Source organism: Mustelus asterias, chromosome 23, assembly GCF_964213995.1.
Source record: "Mustelus asterias chromosome 23, sMusAst1.hap1.1, whole genome shotgun sequence".
Lineage (NCBI taxonomy): Eukaryota > Metazoa > Chordata > Chondrichthyes > Carcharhiniformes > Triakidae > Mustelus > Mustelus asterias.
This window is the reverse complement of record NC_135823.1, coordinates 35549857-35574174: the sequence shown is the minus strand read 5'-3', so window position 1 is coordinate 35574174 and position 24318 is coordinate 35549857. Positions and strand designations below refer to the sequence as shown.

The window sequence follows — 24318 nt, the reverse complement described above, 5'->3', positions numbered from 1 at the left end:
GAAGTGCCTCCCTTGTGGGGGGGGAGCAGGTGGTTTGAAGCTTCTGGCTGGGGTGTGGAGGGGGTGTAGAGTCACCCTCATGCATATGTGCTGTGCGGCGCAGTGACCCAGTCTTTCAGTGGTGGGGGGAGGGAGTTGTAGAGGGAACAGAGGCCTGTCAGCATAGAGATCAGGGTGCCCACTTAAAAGGTGCCCCAGTCCCTATAAAACTGGACTGGCCAGCGTATCTCACATTACGAATATTTTTAAATGCTAAAGATGGGGTGAATCCCACCTGACAGATGCTGCTAACACCAGCAGGAAACACTCCGGTTTTCCCACTGGTGGGAGCATTTAAGGGGCAAACAGGAGAATTGCGCACAAAGTACCTCCAGGTAGCATTTCCATTACTAACAATGGGTAGGCAATATCTGAGCAACCAACTGGATTTCCACAAACTCTACGACAGGTAGCAGGATCTGCACAGGCCACGAGATCTAAAACAAAAGTAAAAATATTTATGTGCTTCAGAATGTTAAATTCCTGACTTGGATACTACCACATACAACACTGCACACAAGTGAGTCAGAGTCAGAGCATGGAAACAGGCCCTTCGGCCCAACTTGTCCATGCCACCCCTTTTATATAATCACTAAGCTAGTCCCAATTGCCCGCATTTGGCCCATATCCCTCTATAGCCATCTTACCCATGTAACTGTCTAAATGGTTTTTAAAAGACAAAATTGTACCAGCCTCTACTACGACCTCTGACAACTTGTTCCAGACACTCACCACCCTCTGTGTGAAAAGATTGCCCCTCTGCACCCTCTTGTATTTCTCCCCTATCACCTTAAACCTATGCCCTCTAGTTTTAGACTCCCCTACCTTTGGGAAAAGATATTGACTATCTAGCTGATCTATGCTCCTCATTATTTTATAGACCTCTATAAGATCACCCCTAAACCTCCTACGCTCCAGCCTCTCCTTCTAACTCAAATCATCAAGTCCCGGTAGCAACCTAGTAGATCTTTTCTGCACTCTTTCTAGTCTAATAATATCCTTTCTATAAAAGGGTGACCAGAACTGTACACAGTATTCCAAGTGTAGCCTTACCAATGTCTTGTACAACTTCAACAAGACGTCCCAACTCCTGTATTCAATGCTCTGCCAATGAAACCAAGCATGCTGAATGCTTTCTTCACCACTCTGTCCACCTGTGACTCCACTTTCAAGAAGCTATGAACCTGTACCCCTAGATCTCTTTGTTCTTTAACTCTCCCCAACCCTACCATTAACTGAGAATTGTTTTCAATATGCCACCTGATAGCTCAACTTCCACATAGTAAGAGCTATATAGGGATATGCTATTTCTAAAGAAGAACTTAAGGTGCAATCGTTGGCCTCCGATTGCTGGTCTCCCGATCGCTGGCCTCCCCCCCTCCAAACCCTCCCCCCCGCCCTTGGCCAGCCCTGCCCCCACACCACAATGACCAGCCCACCTCCCCACCCCAAATGGCCATCCACAATCGCCCTCCTCACTCCCTCCATCCCCCACTGATCCCACTTGCAGAGTGGCAGCGGTTCCACCCCACCACCGATCACACCCCATAACCCCCTCAGTATGCCCGCCCCCTCTGACCTCGCCGATTTTCAGCTTAGAGCTGATTGTACTAAAAAAAAGTGCTTGGGAGACTAGTGACCAGCAGAACCTCGCGAAAATCTTCCTGCTGTTATCTCCCGGCCATTTTTTCTAATGTGTCGTGCCCAGAACTGTAGATAGTACTCCAGATGTGGTCAGACCAGAGCTTTGTTTCACACTAATGTTAAGTGAAGGAATATTACTTTAAATTTCAATTTTGCAGGTATCAATGAAGGCCTCCGATGATGACCATGATTTAGTCAAAGAACAGGTGGAATTACTTTTCACAGATTTAACATTGGTTCCTGCCAAAGACCCAATATCAATGAAGGATACAATTCTCTTGCATTTTGCAAACAGCTGTTGAAGACAGGTTTGCTATAAATTGCACAATTTCCAGGATTAACAATAGGTTGGTAAAATCTGTGTAGAAAACTCAGAATGATGCAAAAATCAAAGTAATAAAACTAACTTTCCACCCTAGAGTTTAGAAGGGGTAGAGAAAAGAAAGTACTTCCGATTTCTTGCCTTTACAGGAATTAGGACCTAACCTTCAGCAGGAAACTTATAAGAATACTTACTGGGAAAAAGCACTCGACTGATCATGCCAGGAAACACCATAATGAAAATAGGCAAGATTTTCAAGTAGGCTGCAAATATGATGCCACCTTTGGCATGAAGCATTGATTTGGAAGAAAGTGCCCTTTGCACAATGACCTGAAATCAATGTAAGGCAATAGATAATTTAGATGCCAATGAATTCTCAAATTCAAAATCATTTACATACATGCAGAAATATACTATGGGAACAGGCTATTCATCCCAATTTATCTTTGTCGTGTTTATTCTCCACAGGATTCTCCTTCAACCATACTTTATTTCAGCCTGTTAACATGTTTTTCTATTCATATCTTTTCCCTTAAACACATTACCCCTTAAATACTATTTGCCACAACCACCCCATGTGGTAGCAAGTGCCACATTTTAACCCCACTCTAAATGTTGGATTTTATGCTCCCCAGTCAGTAGGTTTGAAGGTGAGGTGTTTCATAAAATCCAGTGGGTGGTCTGCCTTCTGCCCCCACCTGTCTGAAATTTTACAGGGTGCAGGAGAGGTGGACAGCCTGTCCTTGGTCCTATTGAGATGCTTGACTGGCCAAATAATAGTCACTTAAAGGCCCCATCCCATCCCCACCACTAATTTACCCACAGCAGGGAGAGGCCCTGCTAAGGGGAATGTAGTTTCCTGGTGTCAGTCAAGGGGCAGAACCGTGCTTCCATCACCGAAGCCTGTCAGCATGGCCCCAGTGATACCCCAAACTTATTTCTGCGTCCAGCTCCTTTTCATTTGGATTGACTGTAAAGGCCAATACTCTCATCTGGTGCTGCTGGGATTACGCAGCTGCTGGCCATCCAATTGGTCAGCAGCTCTCTAAAATGGGACTTTCTTCTGAGCTTGAGCAGGAGTCTCACCTTAAAACAATAAATTCTATTCCCAGCATTAAATTGCTGAGAAGCTCCCCTAGTTTCGTGGGTGGGCTCCTCTAGCTGGACTTTTCAGTCAGCATATCGGTGGACATCGAGTCTCGTAAAATCCAGCCTTACCCAAAGGAGTTTCAACTGAATTACAATTGGATTTATTAGTAACTATCTTATATTTATGAACCCTAGTTTTGGACACCTCCAAAAGTAGTATTTTACTTTACATATTTTTCACACTAATGAGAAACAAGGTGGTGCTGAAATTTTATTCCACACAACATGTAATTTAATGCTACCCACTTAAGTGTTTTAAAGTTCGGTGATAATTTCACTTAGGCCTCCAGAATATAGTCCAGTCCTAGTTCAACTCTGATGATGTATGAAGGGTGTCCATTTGCAAAGAGCAAAGACCTTGAAACAATCTGCCCTCTACAATGCGCATGTATATGACTGCACAGCAACCTGGAATGTACTACATATTGAAATGAGCATTCTGCTCACAGCTTTATCAGATTGTCTGGAGCCATTTCCATCATAATGTAAGTCACAACTTTTAAAAATATAAACTATGGACAAAAAAAGTAGTGCTGAAAGGATTTTGTAGCCATGACTAACAAAGAATATTTTGATAGATCATTGTTCTGAAAAGTAGATAATCTTGAAATCTCTGTATGCATTGATATCCAAGCTGGGTTGGAATTTCATTTAAACTCATGAGTAGGAGGGGCCTAACTAGAAAGGCTTTGGAAAAATTGCCAGTGCCCTGTACGAGTAAGCATGATGGGAGCATTGGTTCCATGCCTACGTTTTCCGGAATTGTGTGCATCTCAAGGAAGAGAGTATGCGCTATTTCTGATAAGCAGAATTGCTACCTATGTGAAATTCTAGGTAGCTTAGTTTAGAGTCTCTTAACCATGGTAATGGGCTTCTGTCAGACACCCAGCTGATCAAAAAGCAGTGTGCAAACAAATATAAAAATGTGTTACCTGGTCTGTACACCAATACCAAGTGGAAAGTATAGTTATTCCAAATATTACACCTGGCCAAGGATAGTCAGGCTCAGTAGCAGCCTGAAAAATGTGAAAGGCATCCTGACTCGGTAAGCCACAGGTTGAGTTAGGATTATGCACAGTAGAGATGGCCATAAAGTACTTCTTCTTGAGGCTTGTGTAGCCCTCGATACGGATAAAAGCTATAAAACATAGATTCAATTTACTGAACAAAGTAATTGTTATACTTTCATGCAGTTAAATGGATACTGAAATTATGATGTACTAGTCATATACTATATATGATCAAACAGTCTGTTACTGGGCATTCAACAGAGTTTTAAAAATTATTATTCCTTTTAAGTCATCGCCAATACATATATTTTGTTAGGAAGATTTTGTATGCAAATTGTGCTTTTGTAAAATGTTTTCTTTCTTCATTATCCCATAGTTAAACCTTCACTTTCCTCCCCCTTTATGTTCTATTTCCTAAGTCAGCAAGATGAGCAGGCAATTTGTTCTCCCTTTGAAACTATTTCTGAATTAAGAGCTATATGGGGAATACCAGGTTTGAATTCGATATTTGTTTCCAAGCTATGGTGGAAAAACCTTGGTGGTGATCAACAAGGTGAAAAAGAGTCTGTATTAGGAAATGTAGTACTTTCTATCTCCAGCACATATGACCAGATTTTGAGTAGGCTCAGGAAAACCTGACTTGTGCACTTTTGCACCTTCTGAAATGCATACATGATCCACATGTGACTTAGAACATAGAAGTTGCGCCGGTCACGTCCCTACCTACCTAGGTTTATATATAGGCTTACCTATAACCCTCAATCCTATTAAGTCCCATGTACTCATCCAGAAGTCTCTTAAAAGACCCTATTGAGTTTGCCTCCACCACCGCTGACGGCAGCCGATTCCACTCACCCACCATTCTCTGAATGAAAAACTTACCCCTGACATCTCCTCTGTACCTACTCCCCAGCACCTTAAACCTGTGTCCTCTCGTAGCAGCCATTTCAACCCTGGAAAAAGCCTCCGAGAATCCACCCGATCTACACCTCTCGACATCTTGTACACCTCTATCAGGTCACCTCTCATCCTTCGTCTCTCCAAGGAGAAAAGACCGAGCTCCCTCTGCCTATCCTCATAAGGCATGCCAACCAATCCAGGCAACATCCTTGTAAATCTTCTCTGCACCCTTTCAATCATTTCCACATCCCTCCTGTAATGAGGTGACCAGAACTGAGCACAGTACTCCAAGTGGGGTCTGATGAGGGTCTTATAAAGCTGCATCATTATCTCCCGACTCCTAAACTCAATCGCTCGACTGATGAAGGCCAGCACACCATACGCCTTCTTAACCACCTCCTCTACCTGCGAGGCCGATTTAAGAGTCCAATGGACCCGGACCCCAAGGTCCTTCTGATCCTCTACACTGCTAAGAGTCTTACCCTTGATATTATACTCCTTCATCCCATTTGACCTGCCAAAATGGACCACTACACATTTATCCGGGTTGTAGTCCATCTGCCACTTCTCCGCCCAGTCTTGCATCCTATCTATGTCACGCTGCAGCTTCTGACATCCCTCCAACCTATCCACAACACCACCAACCTTCGTGTCGTCGGCAAACTTACCAACCCATCCCTCCACTTCCTCAGCCAAGTCATTTATGAAAATGACAAACAGCAAGGGTCCCAGAACAGATCCCTGGGGCACTCCACTGGTGACCGACCTCCATTCAGAAAAAGACCTGTCTACAACCACTCTCTGCCTTCTGCAGGCAAGCCAGTTCTGAATCCACAAGGCAACAGCCCCTTGGATCCCATGCCCTCTCACTTTCTCGAGAAGTCTTGCATGGGGGACCTTATCGAACGCCTTGCTGAAGTCCATGTAAACCACATCTACCGCTTTTCCTTCGTCAATGTGTTTAGTCACATTTTCAACAAACTCCACCAGGCTCATAAGGCACGATTTGCCTTTGACAACGCCGTGCTGGCTACTTTTGAGCATACTAAACTTCTCTAAATGTTCATAAATCCTGTCCCTCAGGATCTTCTCCATCAACTTACCAACCACTGAGGTTAGACTCACCGGTCGGTAATTTCGTGGGCTATCCCTATTCCCTTTCTTGAATATAGGAACCACATCCGCAATCCTCCAATCCTCCAGAACCTCCCCCATCTCCATTGACGACACAAAGATCATCGCCAGAGGCTCTGCAATCTCTTCTCTCGCCTCCCACAGTAACCTGGGGTACATCCCATCCGGACCCGGCGACTTATCTATCTTGATGCTATTCAAAATTTCCAACACATCCTCTTTCTTAATATCCACATACTCAATCTTTTCAGTCCGCCTCAATCCTGTAGTACAACCACCCAGGTCTTTTTCCACTGTGAATACCGAGGTAAAATATTCATTAAGCACCTCTGCTATTTCTTCCGGTTCTGTACAGACTTGCTCACCTCCACCTTTTATAGGTCCTATTCCTTCACATCTCATCCTTTTACTCTTCACATATTTATAGAATGCCTTAGGGTTCTCCTTAATCTTACCTGCCAAGGCCTTCTCGTGACCCCTTCTGGCTCTCCTAATTTCTTTCTCAAGTCCCTTCCCACAAGCCGTATACTCATCTAGATCCCTATCATTGCCTCGCTCTCTGAACCTTTTGTATGCTTTCCTTTTCTTTCTCACTAGGTTCAGCGCAGCTTTCGTGCACCACGGTTCCCGTAACCTACCAACACCTCCCTGTCTTTGCCAAGGATTTTTGACTTTTCATACAGGAGTCAGACTTGCAGTGCATTTTGAGAGTTGCAATGGATCATGTGAGGAGTCTGGATGAGGAGACGAGCTGTTTAGAAATCCCACCTCAGTTCTCCAACATAGCTCCCAAATAAGGCCTTTAAATATCACCCCACACCCACGCCAACCCTTGGCTGTCAGATTGCCCATGCCATCCCTTGCCCCATCAGTCCCCACAAACACCCGCATGCAACCCCATGTCCCCACAACCCACCCGTCCTCATGACCCCTCCAAACACCCAAGCCACCTCCATGAACCCTAACCATCCTCCCCCTCACCCAAAGGTAAAGAACATGAAGAGAGGAAAAAGAAAGGGAAATGTGAAAACGTGAATTATAATTTCAAAGAGAAAGAAAAGTGATAACATTTGAACTGGACAGAGAAAACTTTATTGGGGTGATTCTCCAGGCCCGCTAGCTCTGATCGCGAATCACAATAGCTCGGTGAATCGGAAGGGGGTTTCGCGCCAGGCACCAAACCCGCTGCAGTCCTCCCAGGCTATGGTACCGGCCCAATCGATGCATATTCAAAAACACACATTCAAATATCATTTGCAGGCTTGCAATCCCAGTCAAATGGTTCTCGCCATTCACCCGCTTTCCCAGCAGGATCTGCTGTGGGTGAGCTTTCATACAGATCCTAACAAACAAGGATCTGCTGTGTTGGGTCCCGTGGGTCGAGAAAGCATCACAAACCTGTCAGCAATGAGAGGCAGCCTTCCCTCCAACCCACCCCAGCTCCACGCAGGCATGGAGGTCTCGGGCCCAACCCCTCACACAGCCTCCTTTCCCCTCTGATCCTGCCCAAGCCCCCTCCCCCCTCAGACCCCTCATTCAGCCTCTCTTTGGGCCAAGCACCTTGGCAGTCCTAACTGTGCACTGTTCCCTTGCACCAACCTGCTGGTCTGGCTCCTTAGGTCCCAAGGGGGCCTGAGGAGGTAGCTCTAGTTGCTATTTGCCCCTCTGCTGCTGCCAGGCTGCAGAGGAAGGATCCTTCAAGGGTCCTGGGGTTGGATGGGATTGGGCTGGGGACAAGGAGTTGACCTCAGCACTCCCTGCCAGGATGGGAGTGTCATGGTTAGACAGCCCCTACTAGACCTGGCAGACCTGAAGATCACCCCATCATAATGATTTCAGGAGGACCCCGTGATTAATATCTGCATTCCTGCCTGTTAGCTATGCAAATTCTGCACTGCCTGATCACTTTAACTTCCATGTCCCCCGGTTACCTGGCAGGATTTTAAATCATTGCAGCACTCCATTCGGCAGATTTTCCTTTCTCCCTGTCAGAATCTGCAGGTGAGAAGTCCCCTGACAGAGAGGAGATGTCAATTTCCCCTGGGGCAGGGGCAGTTGCAGATTGCCCAGCTATGCGCTCAGCCCAAGTGTATGCACAGCTTTGATTTGAAGTTGCTGTGGCTTCCCAGCAAGCTGAATTCATTGAAACACTCTCCATTGCACTTTGAAGCATTTGATCTGTAACAAGTTCAACATACAATGCCTCATAAAAGATTCAGCTGTCAGATCAGTGGAATTCTATTATCCTCCAACCACCTGTGTTTATTTTGATTTCCCATCACGGTTGACTGCACCTTAAGTACCCCATTGATCCTGAATGCAATGTAGACAGCATCTAATCCTGATGACAGCCTGTGGTATCACTTCCTCTTTTGCAAACCACTTCAAGGACGGAGTCTATGCACGTTACCCTGGGAGCATGCATTATGCCTGCACCCTGGACGTACCTTTAAGGGTCATCCTCCGCTGAAGGGTTGGCTAGTGGGGGACAAGGGTTACCTGCTAAGGTCATAGCTAATGACACTAAAAACATAGAAACATAGAAACCCTACAGTGCAGAAGGAGGCCATTCGGCCCATCGAGTCTGCACCGACCACAATCCCACCCAGGCCCTACCCCCACATATTTTACCCACTAATCTCTCTAACCTACGCATCCCAGGACTCTAAGGGGCAATTTTTAACCTGGCCAATCAACCTAACCCGCACATCTTTGGACTGTGGGAGGAAACCGGAGCACCCGGAGGAAACCCACGCAGACACGAGGAGAATGTGCAAACTCCACACAGACAGTGACCCGAGCCGGGAATCGAACCCGGGACCCTGGAGCTGTGAAGCAGCAGTGCTAACCACTGTGCTACCGTGCCGCCCTAGTGCAGAGACATGAGATCGAGGCAGAGACCTGCCCACCCTGCTGCCAAGAACGTGATTGAGCAGTGCATAGGCCTTCTGAAGATCCAGTCTGCAATCTGGAGCACTCTAACAAGGCTCTCAAATGCATCCCCTAGAAGGTGGTACAGATAGTGGTCATATGCTGTGTTCTCCATAACATAGCACAGCAGTGTGGTGACATGAAAGGAGGAGGAGGAACAGGTGGCCTCATCAGAGGAGGACCACCAGAACTGAGTCGAGGAGCAGCCCAAAGGGGACCTGGAGAATGCTGGGCAGGTGGCTGCCAGGGTCCAAGAGGGCTGGAGGACCAGGGCTACCCTCATAGCCTCCAGATTTGGTGCCTAGGAGGCTCTTAGTCCAGCAGCTCACCCCCACCTCCCCTCTTATCCTTAAAACCTGCCTTGCCTGGTCCCTTGCTCCCCCTTTTCCAAACACTTTTCCCCCTCCCGAAACACCTCATTCCCCCCCTTCCCAGGCACCTTGTTCCCCTCTTCCCAAACACCTTATTTTCCTCCTTTCCCAGGCACTTTGTTTCCCCCCCACCCATACACCTTGTTCCCCTGTCCGAGACATCTAGTCCCTAATCCCCCTTCCTCCGAACCTAGCCACCATTTCCCTTCAACCTTTTCCCCCTTCCCACAACCAGTGCTCCCCCCCCCCCCCCACCCCACAAAGGGTCAATTTGACATCACACCAGAGTGAAGGGCTTGGGTTGGCAGTGTCAGTGGGTCTCTGTATAAGGCAGGAGGGCGATGACAACTCACTGTGGAGAAAGCTGTGGTGCTCCTCAGATCCTGAGAGAGTTTGACTCCTGTCTTTCTGATGTCAGAGCACTGATGTCCTGCCTTATTCCCGAGTGTGCCGTGGGGCACTTTCTTATGGGCCACAATATGGTGGGGGCTGCAGACAGGGAGCGAGGTGTCAATGGATGAACAGACACCGTGCGACAATCGCCAGGCAGGAGTGTTCCCTTCCAGTTGGGGAACACTTCAGCCACCAAGGACATTCAGCGTCCAATCTTCAGGTAAGCGGCCTTCAAAACACAACACAGAATCGTCCCAGCATAAACAGATAGCCAAGTTCCGTACGCATGAGGACGGCCTCAACCGGGATCTTGGTTCATGTCACATTACATGTAACCTCCATCATTTGGCCTGGGCTTGCAAACTTCCACTAACTGTACTGGCTTGAGACAATTAACACCTCTTTAACCTATGATTATCCCTCTCTCCACTCGCACTGCCTGCACCTGTGAAGACTTGATTACCTGTAAAGACTGACATTCCAACCATTCTTCACATTCCAATCTGTAATTATCTTGTAATTGTGTCTTTGCCTATATATGCCGTGTTTGTGAACTTATCTCTCCACTCACCTGAAGGAATAGTGCTCCGAAAGTTTATGATTCCAAATAAACCTATTGGACTTTAATCTGGTGTTGTGAGATTTCTTATTGTGCCCACCCCAGTCCAACGCAGGCCTCTCCACATCATGGTTCCCATTTCTGGGTGAGACTGGAAGGCCTGTGGGAAGATTAGAGATCCGGTGTGCAGACAGATAGCACTCCCCCAGCTGATGGAAAGCAGTAAGAGTCAAGCCGGTCTATATAATCGTGAAAGTTTACATTTAGTGCCCCCTTCACCCTAATTAAAGGCGTGTGACTGCTCCCATGCCAAGTCAGTGGTCCTGCATCTTTTGTGGCCTCCTGTTCTTCTAGGTGTTCCCCCAGAAAGCACATCAGACGTAAAGGCAGCCTGCTGCTTTCCGCACGCTGTGGCCTGTGACGCCCTTGGCTGCATCTTCTGGAAGGTCTGGACCTGGAGGGTCCTGGCTGACAATCAGGTGTCACAGGCGATGCCATCTCACCCTACTCTGCTTGCTGCTCATGAGATGTACCGGGGTCAGGAAGGGGGGTGTAATGACTTCAATGAGGTATATGAGGTTGGCCTCTTGGAATAGGAATTCCCTGATTGAGGGCATAATTGCCTGCGCAATCAGGGAGCCTCATCTGTGTATAAAAATGGGAGTGTCATGTTTTCTGGCACTCTGGATTCTGGCCTGTGCACCAGAAGCACTCTATGAGTGGAATAGAGTTTGTAAATAAAGTGAATCTGGTAAAGGGACACCAGCCTCTGAGGAGTTATTTTAGTGACAACAAGGAAAAAGAACAACCCTAAGGAACTTGCTCGCTAACAGCCGGCATGGCATTGGGGGTAAACCATTTTTAGGCACCATGCCTCTGTTTGGGAAACTGGACTCTTTTGACCCTGCTGTGAAGGGCTGGGCCCAGGCCCAATATATGGAATGCATGTTTCACTTTTTTTTGGGCTAATGACCTTGTGGCAGATGAAAAGCAACAGGTCATTCATCTGACCATTTGTGGACTGTTGGCATTTGCCGTTATTTGCAGCTTAGCTTTCCTGGAGACATCAGATACCAAAACCTTCCAGGAATTGGTGGACCTAGTGAGGGAATATTATGACCCTAAGCCACCTCGGATCCTGAAAAGGCATCGGTTTTATTCGGCAATCTGGGAGACAGACGTTTCTTAACAAGGTTGAGACGACTGGCGGAAGCTTGTGAATTTGGGTTGACTCTTAATGAGATGCTAAGAGACCATTTGATATGAAGGATAAATAACATAACTATCAAAAAATGCCTGTTGGCGGATGTCCAACTGGACTGCAAACAGGTGCTACAGCTAGGCTTATCACTGGAAAAGGCAGCAAGTGGGGCATATGAGTTGCAAAGTATCTTAATAGAACTGGCCCACACCAGTTCAACTGAGTTCAGGAACCACCATATAGCCTCCCTCAGGAAGGATCCAAATACAAATAAAACCAAGTACGCCCACAGGACAGCCCCAAAACAAAGCCAAGCTTGGCTAGACTGTCAACAGTCCCTTCAGAATCCTGCATGGTAAGGCATTTTAACTGTTGCCAGTATGCGGAGTCAGAGCAGCAAAGTAAGCCTTGAAGACCTAGATTTAGGAAAACGACATGTAGGCCGGTGTCCAGGAGAGTGCACACCCTGGAGGGTCCAAATACATCTGATTGGGAACAATTAAACTGCATTGCAATGTCCAAATCAGAACCAATTAAGGTAACCGTAAGATTAAATGGATGCCTAATATTAATGGAGGTCGATACAGGCACAGCCATATCGGTGGTTGGAGAATCAGTGTTCACTAAAATTCGCACTGGACTCCAACGCTTAACTTGAATCAAGACTTCGGCGAGACTGAGGACATACAGGCAAACCTCTGAGAATTGTGGGTACAACCTTTGTTCCTGTGTCTTACGAAAAGCAACTGGTTAGGTTACCATTAATTGTAGTGGAGGGCTTGGGCCCAATCCTAATGGGGTGAAACAAGTAGAGAGAAATCCACCTGGATTGGGTAAATATCTCCCAGTTAAAAAATGGTCACTTATCCAGAAATTTTCTGAGAAGGGCTAGGAACCATAGAAGGAGCCAAAGCGACATTACATGTCGATCAGGATGCAGTCCCATGATTTTGCAAGGCCCACCCAATACTATTTGCTTTAAGGGAAAAAGTGGAAACAGAAATTAGAAGCCTGGAAAGAGAAGGTATCATAAAACCTGCCCAGTTTGTAGAATGTGCAGCACTGGTGGTGACTATTTTGAAGCCAGGTGGTTCAGTCCATCTTTGCAGAGACTTTAAACACAATAATGGTAGAGAAACTTTGCATCTCATTTGCGACACATGGGATCCTGGAGGTGCTAGTCTCTGACAATGTACCGGTTTTCGTCAGCCAGTTCACCCAGTTCATGAAGTCAAATGAGATTCGACTTATCAGAAAGCACCATTCCATTCATCGTCGAATGGCCTCATGGTGGGACCGATCCAGACTTTAACAGCTGGGTTTAAAAAACAGCCAGCAGCATCAATGGACACCAAGCTCTCCCGTTGGTTATTTGACTATAGTACAACCCTCCATGTCACTATGGGAGTAACACCCGCAGAATTGCTCATGAGCAGACGACTCCACACCAGATTAAGTTTGCTATTCCCAAACCTGGAGGGGGAAGGTGGAAAAGCAAAAAGAAGCCCATCGCAAAGACTGCAACAATAATAGCCAGGAGAGACAATTGAAGGCTGGTGAAAAAGTTTGGGTAAAGAATTATGCAAATCGCCTAGCATGGTTAGCTGGAAAGGTTGAACCTAGGACGGGGCCTGTATCCTGCAGAATATGCCATCCTGAAAAAAACATCACAGTTCATCCCAGAGTCAACAATGCCCAGCGGGCCAAGAACTGAGGAGAGTCCTCCCAGACTTGTCAGCCCCGCCTCTCTGTCAGCCATAGTTAGGACCTCAGAGTCCGAAATGGATACTGCAGCTTTGGCTACTCCTCTGCTACCTGAGGAAGGGGGTGAACTAGAACTCTGGCATTCGCGTCGTAAGAGACGGGTGCCTTTTAGATACACTCCTTCCACGTCGGATGCGGAGGTGGAGGATCCAGATCCAGCGCTGAAACACTGCAAGAGACCCATGAGGTGCATGAACCACCAAGATTCCTTGGACTTAAGAGGGACGGGTGTAATGACTTCAACAAGGCACATGAGGTTGGCTTCTTGAAGTATGAACTCCCTGATTGAGGTCATAATTGCCTGCCCAATCAGGGAGCCTCATTGTATATAAAAATGGGAGTGTCAGGTCTTCTGGCACTCTGGATTCTGACTGTATACCAGAAGCACACTTGAGGGGAATAGAGTTTGTAAATAAAGGAAATATGATGAAGAGACACTGGCCTCTGAGGAGTTATTTTAGGGGGAGGGAAATTCAGAAGGATTGGAGACTACCAGAGTCTTGCTGGTGGAAGACCCCGGGATGGGCTCCAATGCTTCTGCATTCCTTTGGGTGCTCAGTGGTCCCTGGACTATTCCATAGGGCGGAGGGACAGCTGGAGTGAGTTAGAAACCTCAACACCATCTGGTGCTGCCAGTCCTGGAAGCCTACCAATTTTCGAGTCATGTTGGCGGTGCCCTCAGCCATAGTCCTCTGTGACTGGGACATGTCCTTCTGCAACTGGGCCACGCTGTCGATGCCCTCAGCCATGGTCCTTTGTAACTGGGCGAAGCTCTGGATCGCTTCAGGAAAGTTCATCTGTGCCTCCAACATGTTCATATGTGACTGGGCCCTTCAATCCTGGGCCTCAGCCATGGACATCACACCATTGAGCCATGAGCCATTTACTCGTGTGTTTTGACCAGGCTTTCCACTGCAGATGCCACCTTTGCAGTATTGGCCTGGGTACCATGCATTGCTGGCAACATCTCCTGTAAAAGAAGCCTCCAGGGATTCCTCCAACTGGCCTTGCATTTGCAGGAATGTTGTTGACAACCACTCCTGCAATGCCTTACTCTGTTTTGCATCAAGAACAATAATGGGATAACATTCTCCAGATGCCCAACATCTGACTTGGGGGCAGCTGTTTCATGGGAGTCAGCAGGCCTCCGACTGGGTGCTCCCTTGGAAGTTGCTGCCTCCACCTGGTGTGCTACATCAGCTGTGTGGTGCTTACTAGAGTGCCCAGAAGCATGTCCACTAACATGTCCCACCGAGGGGAGTGTCTCTGCACTGATGGATGGTGCTGGTGAAAGTAGTGCCGAGAATTCAGTATCCTCACAATTCCAGGGTTCTGTGAATCATAGAATCTACAGCACGGAGACAAGCCCTTCGGCCCAAACTGGTCCATGCCAACCAAAATGCCCATCTAAGCTAACCCCATATCCCTCTAAACCTTTCCTATCCATGTATCTATCCAAATGCCTTTTAAATGTTGTTAATATCCTTGCCTCAACCACTTCCTCTGGCAGCTCATTCCACATACGTACCACCCTCTGTGTAAAAAAAAAAGTTGCACCTCAGATTCCCATTAATTCTTTCCCCTCTTAACTTAAACCTATGCCCTCTAGTTCTTGATTCCCCAACCCTGGGGAAAAAAACTGAGTTCACCCTATCCATGCCTCTCAGGATCTAATACACCTCTATAAGATCACCTCTCAGTCTTCTACGCTCCAAAGAAAAAAGTCCTAGTCTGTCCAATCTCTCCCTACAATTCAGTCCCTTGAGTCCTGACAACATCCTTGTAAATCTCTTCTGCACTGTCTCCAGTTTAATAACATCTTTCCTGTAGCAAGGCGACCAAAACTGAACACAATATTCCTGGTGCGGCCTCACCAACATCCTGTACAACTGCAACATAACTTCCCAACTTCTATACTCAATGCCCTGACAGATGAAGGCCGGCATGCCAAAAGCCTTCTTCACTGCCCTATCTACCTGTGACTCCACCTTTAGAGAATGGTGCACCTGAATTCCAAGGTCCCTTTGTTCCACGATACTCCCTAAGGTCCTACCATGCACTGTGAAAGTCCTACCTTGATTTGACTTTCCAAAATGCAACACCTCACACTAATCTGTATTGAACTCTATTTGCCATTTTTTGGCCCACTTCCCCAGTCAAGATCCTGCTTCAATTTTTGATAACCTTCCTCACCATCTACAATACCACCTATTTTAGTGTCATCTGCAAACTTACTGATCATGCCTTGTACACTCTCATCCAAATCGTTGATATAGATAACAAACAGCAATGGGCCCAGCACTGACCCGAGGCACACCACTAGTCGCAGGCCTCCAGTCCGACAGGCATCCTTCCACCATTACCCTCTGCTTTCTACCATCAAGCCAATTATATATCCAATTTGCCAGCTGTCCCTGGATTCCATGTGATCTAACCTTCCAGGGCAGCCTACCATGTGGAACTTTCTCAAAGGCCATATTGAAGTCCATGCAGACCACGTTTACTGCCCTGCCCTCATCAACCTTCCTGGTCACTTCATCAAAGAACTCTAACAAATTTGTAAGGCATAATCTCCCATGCACAAAGCCATGCTGACTACTCCTAATCGAACGCTGCCTTTCCAAATGCCTGTATATCTTTTCCCTCAGAAACCTCTCTAGTAACTTACCCACCACAGATGTTAGGCTTACTGGTCTATAATTCCCGGGTTTTTCTTTGCAGCCCTTCTTAAATAAGGGCACAACATTTACTACTTCCAGTCTTCTGGTACCTCACCCATGGCCAACCATGATGCAAATATTTCAGCCAGGGCTCCTGCAATTTCTTTTCTAGCCCCAAACAGTGTTCTTGGATATACCTGGTCAGGGCCAGGAGATTTATCCACCTTCAGACATTTTATTATGTTCATCATCTCCTCTACTCTAATGCAAACTGTCCCCAGTATATCGCCACTAACTTTCCCAGGTTCCCAAGTCTTCATGTCTTTCTCCACGATAAGCACAGAGGAGGAATATTCATTGAGAATCTTGACCATCTCCTGCGGTTTCACACGTGTCCACTTTGGTCCTTGAGGGGTCCCATTCTCTCTCTAGTTATTCTTTTTCCTTTAATATACTTTAAAAATCCCTTTGGATTCACCTTAATCCTCCCAGTCAAAGCTGCCTCATACCCCCTTTTTGCCCTCCTAATTTCCTTCTTGACTATATTCCTGTATCCCTGTACATCGTAAGAGTTTTAACAACACCAGGTTAAAGTCCAACAGGTTTATTTGGTAGCAAATACCATTAGCTTTCGGAGCGCTGCTCCTTCGTCAGATGGAGTGGAAATCTGCTCTCAAACAGGGCACAGAGACACAAAATCAGGTTACTGAACTTCTGTATTTGCTACCAAATAAACCTGTTGGACTTTAACCTGGTGTTGTTAAAACTCTTACTGTGTTCACCCTGGTCCAACGCCGGCATCTCCACATCATCCCTGTACACCTCCAGGGAATCCTTTTATTCCAGCTGCTTGTACCTGAGCCATGCTTCCTTCTTTTTCCTGGCCAAAACCTCAATATGTTTTGTCATCCAGATTTCCCTACTCCTGCCAGCCTTGCCCATCACCCTAACAAGAACAAGTTCACAGTAAGTGACATGTGTGGGCACTGTGCCTAGCCTCAGAGTTTGAGGGGATTGTTGGAGAGGGCACTGAGGGAGATTCTGGCAGTTTGGATGTTTGAGGGTTGCAGCGTTTAGGGTGAGATGCCAGAGGTTAGGGACGGGAGTGATGCCAGGGTCAGACAGGTGGATCTTCATCCTTCCATCTCGGAAGAGGTCATTCATTTTCTTGCGGCATTGAAGTCCGGTCCTCCTGGTGATGTTGCTGGACTTGACTGCCTCTGCTATCGCATCTCAGGCTTCCAACATGACATTGGCAGGATTTACCTTGGAAAAAAGATGGCCCTCCTCTCCTCAACAATGTCCAGCATCTGAGTCCAGGAAATTCGGGGCAGCTCTTCTTGCATCCATGTTGCTGCCTGGAACGAGAGTGGGTGCTGGCGGGAGCACTTCTATGCTGCTCCAGTTTGTAGAGGACTAACAACTGAATCCAGCAAATCAGGTGCCGGTGCAATTGGGAAATCATATGGGGAAGTGCTGGCCCATTTGAATAGGCTGAATGGGGCCTAATGAAGTGCTGCCAATGGCAGTGGGAAACACCCTGGGTTTCCTGTTGGCGTCAATACCTAGAACCCAATTGGGAGTCTTTCAGCATACATTTTCGCAGGAAGGATTCCAGGAACAAAACAGCACAACCTCACAAAGATTAAGATACTGTTTCTCCCCCCCCCCCCAGTGGCAGAGGAGCCCAAACCTAGAAGATGGACAGACTGGAAGTCTCCATATAAGACCACTTAAAGGAGGTAACCTTCCCCTCCAACCAGCCTAATCTCCAACCAAAGAGACTCCAACAACACTGAATTGAAGCACCCAGACTTGCACTCAGCCAACAGGACGCTACATCCCCACGGAACCAAGTCTCAAGAAGGAGAGCAGTCTAGAAGCCCTCAGAAGGGGACATCTTGGGGGAGAGCAACCTACTCCCCCATCCAAAATACCCTCAACCTGACCTGGACAAACACGGTCACTACTGCCCTAACCTGCTCAACGACACACTGATGACCAACAAACCAAGAATATTCACGTCACTCTTATACATTGAACAGTCCCTTTCTCTAGATACCCCAGAGGCATCATTTAGGCTCCGCTATTGATGTAATTTGACCATTACCCACATCAGAGAAACCCGAAAAATGGATAATATGCCCACCGTATATTCCATGGGCCAAGTAATCAAGTAACCCAAATCAAAATAAAAGACCGATCTAAGAAGACTATCCAAGGATTACTCAACTACGCCCAATCATGAACTCGAATATTATTCACCCACTCCAATAACACCAGACATTAACAACAAAAAAAAACCCTAAATTTTCCAGGATACATGATCTGTCAGTACTTTGTCAGGAAACAAGTAAGAATTCCTAAATCCCAAAATAACAAAATTACAAAAGAAGAATGTGACCCCAATAGTTCTTATGGGGTTTCGCCTCACCCACAACGAGGACTTATGGCCATATGAACTATCTCTGTACCAAAACACCTACCCACCAACCTGCTGTGGCATTAATCATCTTATTTAAAATACAAAGTGAAGGTTACTATAACATATACTCCCTCAGCATAAGTGCAAAGATTACAACACATGTAAAAAATGCAAACCAGGTAAATACCACACTACCCTCATGTCATACAGCCAACTCAGCAGGAAAGAAGGAGGCTCACAAACTATGGCCTCTCTCATTCCACTGCCAGAGCAAGTAGGTGGATGAGTGCCATCAAAAAGAAAAAGATAGACAATCCTGATTTTCACAGTATAACTGGATAACAGGCGGCAAACACCTGTGTGCTCATATATCATATACCCATGTCAGGATAAAAGACAACATCAAAAGATCAGGATTATAATCTCAAGGGAACAAAGTTCAGAATTAATGATGAGCTGCAGGATAAAACAACCATCTGCAGAGCTTGAAAAGGCCAATGCCATGACAGGATTGTCAAGCAACATCCAGGATCCAAAGTTTCTGCTCTTCCGCCATGTCAATGTTCCAAAGTCCCAGCAAAAAAAAGCAAAGGTCCTGGAGAGTGGTAAGGACCCAACACATCAACTCTTCCTGACAAACACCGAGGACACCAAGGACAAGTCAACGTAAAACCAATGGTCAAAGTCTTTGACCAACTCCAAGCCGCGAAGTCTGGATACAATGTGCTGCATCGAACCTGATCGAGATTGTGAAAGCATGGTAGCCAATTCTCATTCGGCCGGGAATTCATCCCCAGCACCTTCTCCAGCCCCACCTCCCCGGGTCAGCAGGATATATGGCACACCATTTCCAAGACTGAATATGAGCCCCTACCTATCCTCTCAATTGACAGGATTCTCTTCTCCACTTCATCCATTCTCTTTAGGATATCTCGCAGTTCATCAATATGAACACCAAGGACTTCACTCATAATGATGACCATCATCTCAACACCAACAGCATTACTGCAGCGCAAGCCTGCTCACCAGTGGAACGCCACTGCAAACTGGGCTCCATGCCGGCTGCCTCTGACCATCTCGATCAAATAAGCATTTTTTTTGAGTTAACTCAGCTCCCCTTTGCCAAAATTCAGCAAGGATCTGTCAGGAACACAGCACAGATTGTACATATCAGGATTGATATTTATGGGTTATGTATCAGGATAAAAAATGGATTAAAAGATGAGTGGCGCCAGAGCTCATGAAAACGCAGCCAATCCTGCGCTTGTGTCGCGTAATCCCTCTCTCCGAAGACAAGTTTAATTGAGACAGGTCCAATTCTAGCTGTTTTTAACTCTTTGCTGTCAATCTGAGTTTCACGGTCTCTATTTGCAGAAATTTGTGCTTTTGATTCTTTGGAGATCTCTTTAGTCGAAACAGTGCTTTCTACTGCCGAATTATAAGGAGTCATTAATTTATTTTGTATATTGTCAGTTTCAATGGATCTGCCTACCATGTCTGGAGATGGAAGCACTTTTTCTCTCCCAGAAAGAGATCATTCCCTAGCATGAAATCAACATCATTACTAGGTAATTTCAACATTGCTCCAACAATAACCCAGATCCATTGACTAAAGTACAATTTAAATTAACTCTACACGGTGGCACAGTGGTTAGCACTGCTGCCTCAAAGCAGTGACCTGGGTTTGATTCCCAGCTTGGATCACTGTGTGTGTGGAGTTTGCACGTTCTCCTTGTGTCAGCGGGGGTTTCCTCCGGGTGCTCCGGTTTCCTCCCACAGTCCAAAGATGTGTGGGTTAGGTGCATTGGCCATACTAAATTGCCCCTTTGTGTCCTGGGGATGTGTAGGTTAGCGGGGTAAATATGTGGGATAGGGCTTAGGTGGGATTGTTGTTGGTGCAGGCTCAATGGACCAAATGGCCTCCTTCTGCACTGTAGTGTTTCTATTGTTACATAATGGAGATGGTAAACAATTTCTATCAATGCCTTGTTTTAATATACTTGTATTTCGTGAACTTTCTGGAGAGAAATTCACATCTTTTGCTAACATCGTGATTAAGCCAACCCCATATCTCAATGGATAGCTATCTTTTTTGACTCTTTATCAGGCAAAAATTGAGTTACTTTACCCTCAAATATAAAACTCCCATTACCTTATGTTCTGACTTACTCCCACAATAAAAATGTTAGATTGTATCACTTTGGCACAAGCTTTACTCATTAGTACAACTTTTCTGGAGAATCACTGGACAAGCTGCAGGCTTAGCTTTAACCTCCAGCTACCTACCTTCACATACCCTATCTTATGGCTACACAGTTGCCAGAAGAGTGGGACATAGCAAAAGGGGTTGTAAGGCCTATTGTGTTAATTTACTATTAAATATTGTTGATTTTAGTTGATCTGTAATAGTAAAAGTCTGAAAACATCAAAACTGCCACACTTCCATTGGTCGTTGGGAAAGTAATCTCTTCTTTGTATTATAATTATGTTTATTGTTTAGATTGATATCTTGGGAGTATAATTTCAAATGTTTATACTTTGTATGGCATGAGGTAAATGGGCTACAATGGTAGAACAGCCATCTCTCTTGTGTGAATCCTGCCAGCTATTGGAAACTCTTGGATGGTTACTTTCAGGAAATGTCTTCAACTGCATCCACTGAATTCTTACGAACAGTGGGAGACACTTCATCACATATAGGTAGTGGAGAGATTTGTGGTTACCTAACAAGTAGGTAAAGAATGATGACTGGGAATGGGTAACCATCCACTTGAGTGCAGTGATCGCTGAAGCCAAAAGCCTTGAAACAATGTTCCCTCTAAAAAGCCAATGCCTTTTCAAGTGAATTTTCAATACTTACTTTTCTTCATGGACAATGTCTTGAGGAAAGGCAATGTTGGCATCATGGAGGAAATGCTTGACAAAATGGAGCGTGTCAAATACAGCAACGTAGAAGTAGTGGCAGATTAGGTGATAAGAATACATTTGCTCTGCAATACTACACTTGTCCTCTGATCTCTCAAATTCCAGGATAAGTTAAATAATACAGTGAGGATAGAAGTCCTGGAAAAAAAAAGGAATCAGCACGAAGAGCTTGTGCTTCATGCTAAAAGTGTAGGTGGGAACAGGATTCAGGTGTTGCAGAAAAATTACATTTGAAAAAAAGAACATTTACTGCTGTGCAGCAGACAATAATATGAAAAAAGGGACATGAATTAAAGAGTAAAAGAACTCTGGAATATCCCCCCAAACACTGAATGAGTACATTTTGACTGTAATAGTGTAAAACAAGTGATGGTGAACTGGGAGCCCACTTTACATCTCTCCTCATTTTTAATTTAAGTCATTTGTAACAATGTGATGATGAAAGAACAGTGTGAGACAGTTCAGGACGTAAGAATAATGTAGCAAAAGAGTAGTGGTGCCCATTCAAAGGGGCAGCAGAAAGAGAGAGGATTCAGAGATTCAGGGAACAAGAGTTACAAGAGTTGTCAACCAGATACATGGAGGTGGCGGGGGGGAGGTTTGGAGATTTTCATCTTCTCACCTGGTCATTTGCGCTTAAAGATGAAATAGTATAGGAAACAGAGAATAAATATCCATTCCCCAAAACTTATTGTTGCTTTTAGGCCTGGTCCTATTTTCCACTTGGACAATAACCCTAGCAACCTGAGTTTTCATCTGAAACAGGTTTGAATTTCATGAATGAATACAAATCAGGATCACGTAATGTCATTACAACATTTTATTGCTTATCTAATGTCACTTTCTGCTCCTGACAACTAGTTATGGGCTGTACAGAACCTGCTATTTGAAACATTATTTAAAGGAGTCCTCTGGTGCTCTTGAGTAAGCTTCATTGAACATTAGGAGTAATAGGCCCAGAAAACTTCAAAAGCTCAGGGGGCTGTGTCCTGGAGATACCCCAGAAGATGTGCATCCCCACCCCCCTGGAAGTCCCCAAGCAAAGACTGCACAGGAATTGCCTGGGAAGTTTAAAAATCTGATCGACAATTGCCCTCCATCTGAAACCATCCATTACTCCAGTTTAAATTTGAGACTTCAGATTATTCCAACTCTCTTAGTTCCCCAGGAAAATTAGAAAGATTAAAACCACTTCTAACTCCTGGGTAACCATGGTACTAACCAAACCAACCCCCAATTCAACCCACCACTGGAGCCCCTGACTATGCCCCCCAACCCGATAACCCTCCCCAAATACTCTCCCAAACACCAGATCCCTCGACTATCACCCAAACCCCTGTGACACCCTGAGCCATTCTGGATTGCCTAACATCCTCCCTGACATTATGATCCACCCCCATCTACCCAAACCCTTCACCCACTTATCTTACACACTCACCTTCTCCCTGTCTAGTTGAAATGTCTAAGGTCTTTAAACATACCACTTTGCAGCAACTAGTGCTATAAAAATGGAGCATGGCTTAACTCTCTTGAAGCTGCTGCCTTTTGACAAAAGTTTTGAAATGTTATAGTTACTGTAACTTCTGAAGTTAAAGGAATGTCTTTCTTGGTTAAACCGAGGGAGGTGAATTTGAAGATCCTATGCACAGCTTTGTAGTACAGCAGATGTGTTCCATCAACACACCAATTCACCATTGAGAAATGTGTTTCCCTAAGTTGCAATGTTGGCAATGTGGACTCAACAATAACATTGACTCAGTTATATGTACCAAATGCCATGAGAATAAAAGCTCCAATCAGAATGATCAATGTCTGTAGCGCATCTGTGTAAATTACAGCAGCCAGCCCACCTGTCACAAAAGAGAAAGCAAAAATAAATCTTCAAAACATCATTTAAAGTGTACATAATTGTGTGTGCATACCTATAAACTTGTACATGTATCCGTGCTACTGTTTGTACATCTGAATCTGTATGTTTATGCATCATGAGTGTATAGTGTGTGCACCACTGTTCTTTTATTTGAGTTTTTTAATGTTTTTATGAATGTTTAGTTTGATGCTTTTGCATTTTTGTGGTATTTGTGTGTCTTTACATATGAAAGGGTTAAACAATTCACTGAAAGGGTGAAATGATTTTAGTTGAAAAGTATCATTTAGCAAAATAAAACACGAAACAGGAAAAGCAAGATTGCTTGAATTAGTATGGGGTTCTAAGAAATTAATTGAGGAATGTTCTTTCAATAAAATAAAACAAGAAAGAATTAGCTGAAAAGTGTTCCTTGGGACCAAGTGGGGAAAGGCAGAACTAATGGGTAGCAGATGTGCTTTAGTCAAGATAAGGAGCGAGACAAATGAGTACAGAATACTGCAGCTCAGGCCTTACAAGGTGGGCTTCCATTTGTGTGAACAATACCTAATGCATTTATTCATGAGAAATGATAATTAATTTGAGACATATGATTCGCACATGATTGTAACAGATTAATAGTGTGTCTATGGGATTAACAATGCATAAAATATTTGACTATAAATCATAAGAGTCAGTTTTAGGTTGTCTAAAATGGGCTCTCTTTGTACATCAGAATAAAAGCTTTGAAACCTGGTGATGATTGAATTGTCCCACAACACTTGTGTGTGTGTGTGTGTGTCTGTGTGCATGTATTTATGTATGCATGTATACGCTTGATTAAAGGGTGTGTGCATATGCATGTGCTTATTGATGATGGGGATTTATGGAGCCTTCAAGTGTTGATATGCAGAGATTAAATCAGTGACATGTTTGTGCAATGTCGGATTTCATGCCTTGCTATGGTGGGTTCCTATATGTAATATATGTACATCCATGAATATTCATGATATTTAAACTATTTTTAAATTACATTGAACCTTCA

The 24318-nt window shown here is 45.2% G+C and overlaps 1 protein-coding gene across 1 annotated transcript in view; it reads right to left on the bottom strand.

Annotated features, from left to right (window-relative positions):
• The window catches only part of LOC144510375 (sodium/myo-inositol cotransporter 2-like), a 142217-nt gene that overhangs the window by 76049 nt on the left and 41850 nt on the right, over positions 1 to 24318 (bottom strand). Inside the window, exons 7-10 of the mRNA XM_078239811.1 lie at positions 23197 to 23277; positions 4087 to 4292; positions 2200 to 2335; positions 369 to 476 (exon numbers count right to left, since the gene is read on the bottom strand). Of these exons, the coding sequence (XP_078095937.1) occupies positions 369 to 476; positions 2200 to 2335; positions 4087 to 4292; positions 23197 to 23277 (531 nt within the window). The remainder of the gene's footprint in view (positions 1 to 368; positions 477 to 2199; positions 2336 to 4086; positions 4293 to 23196; positions 23278 to 24318) is intronic.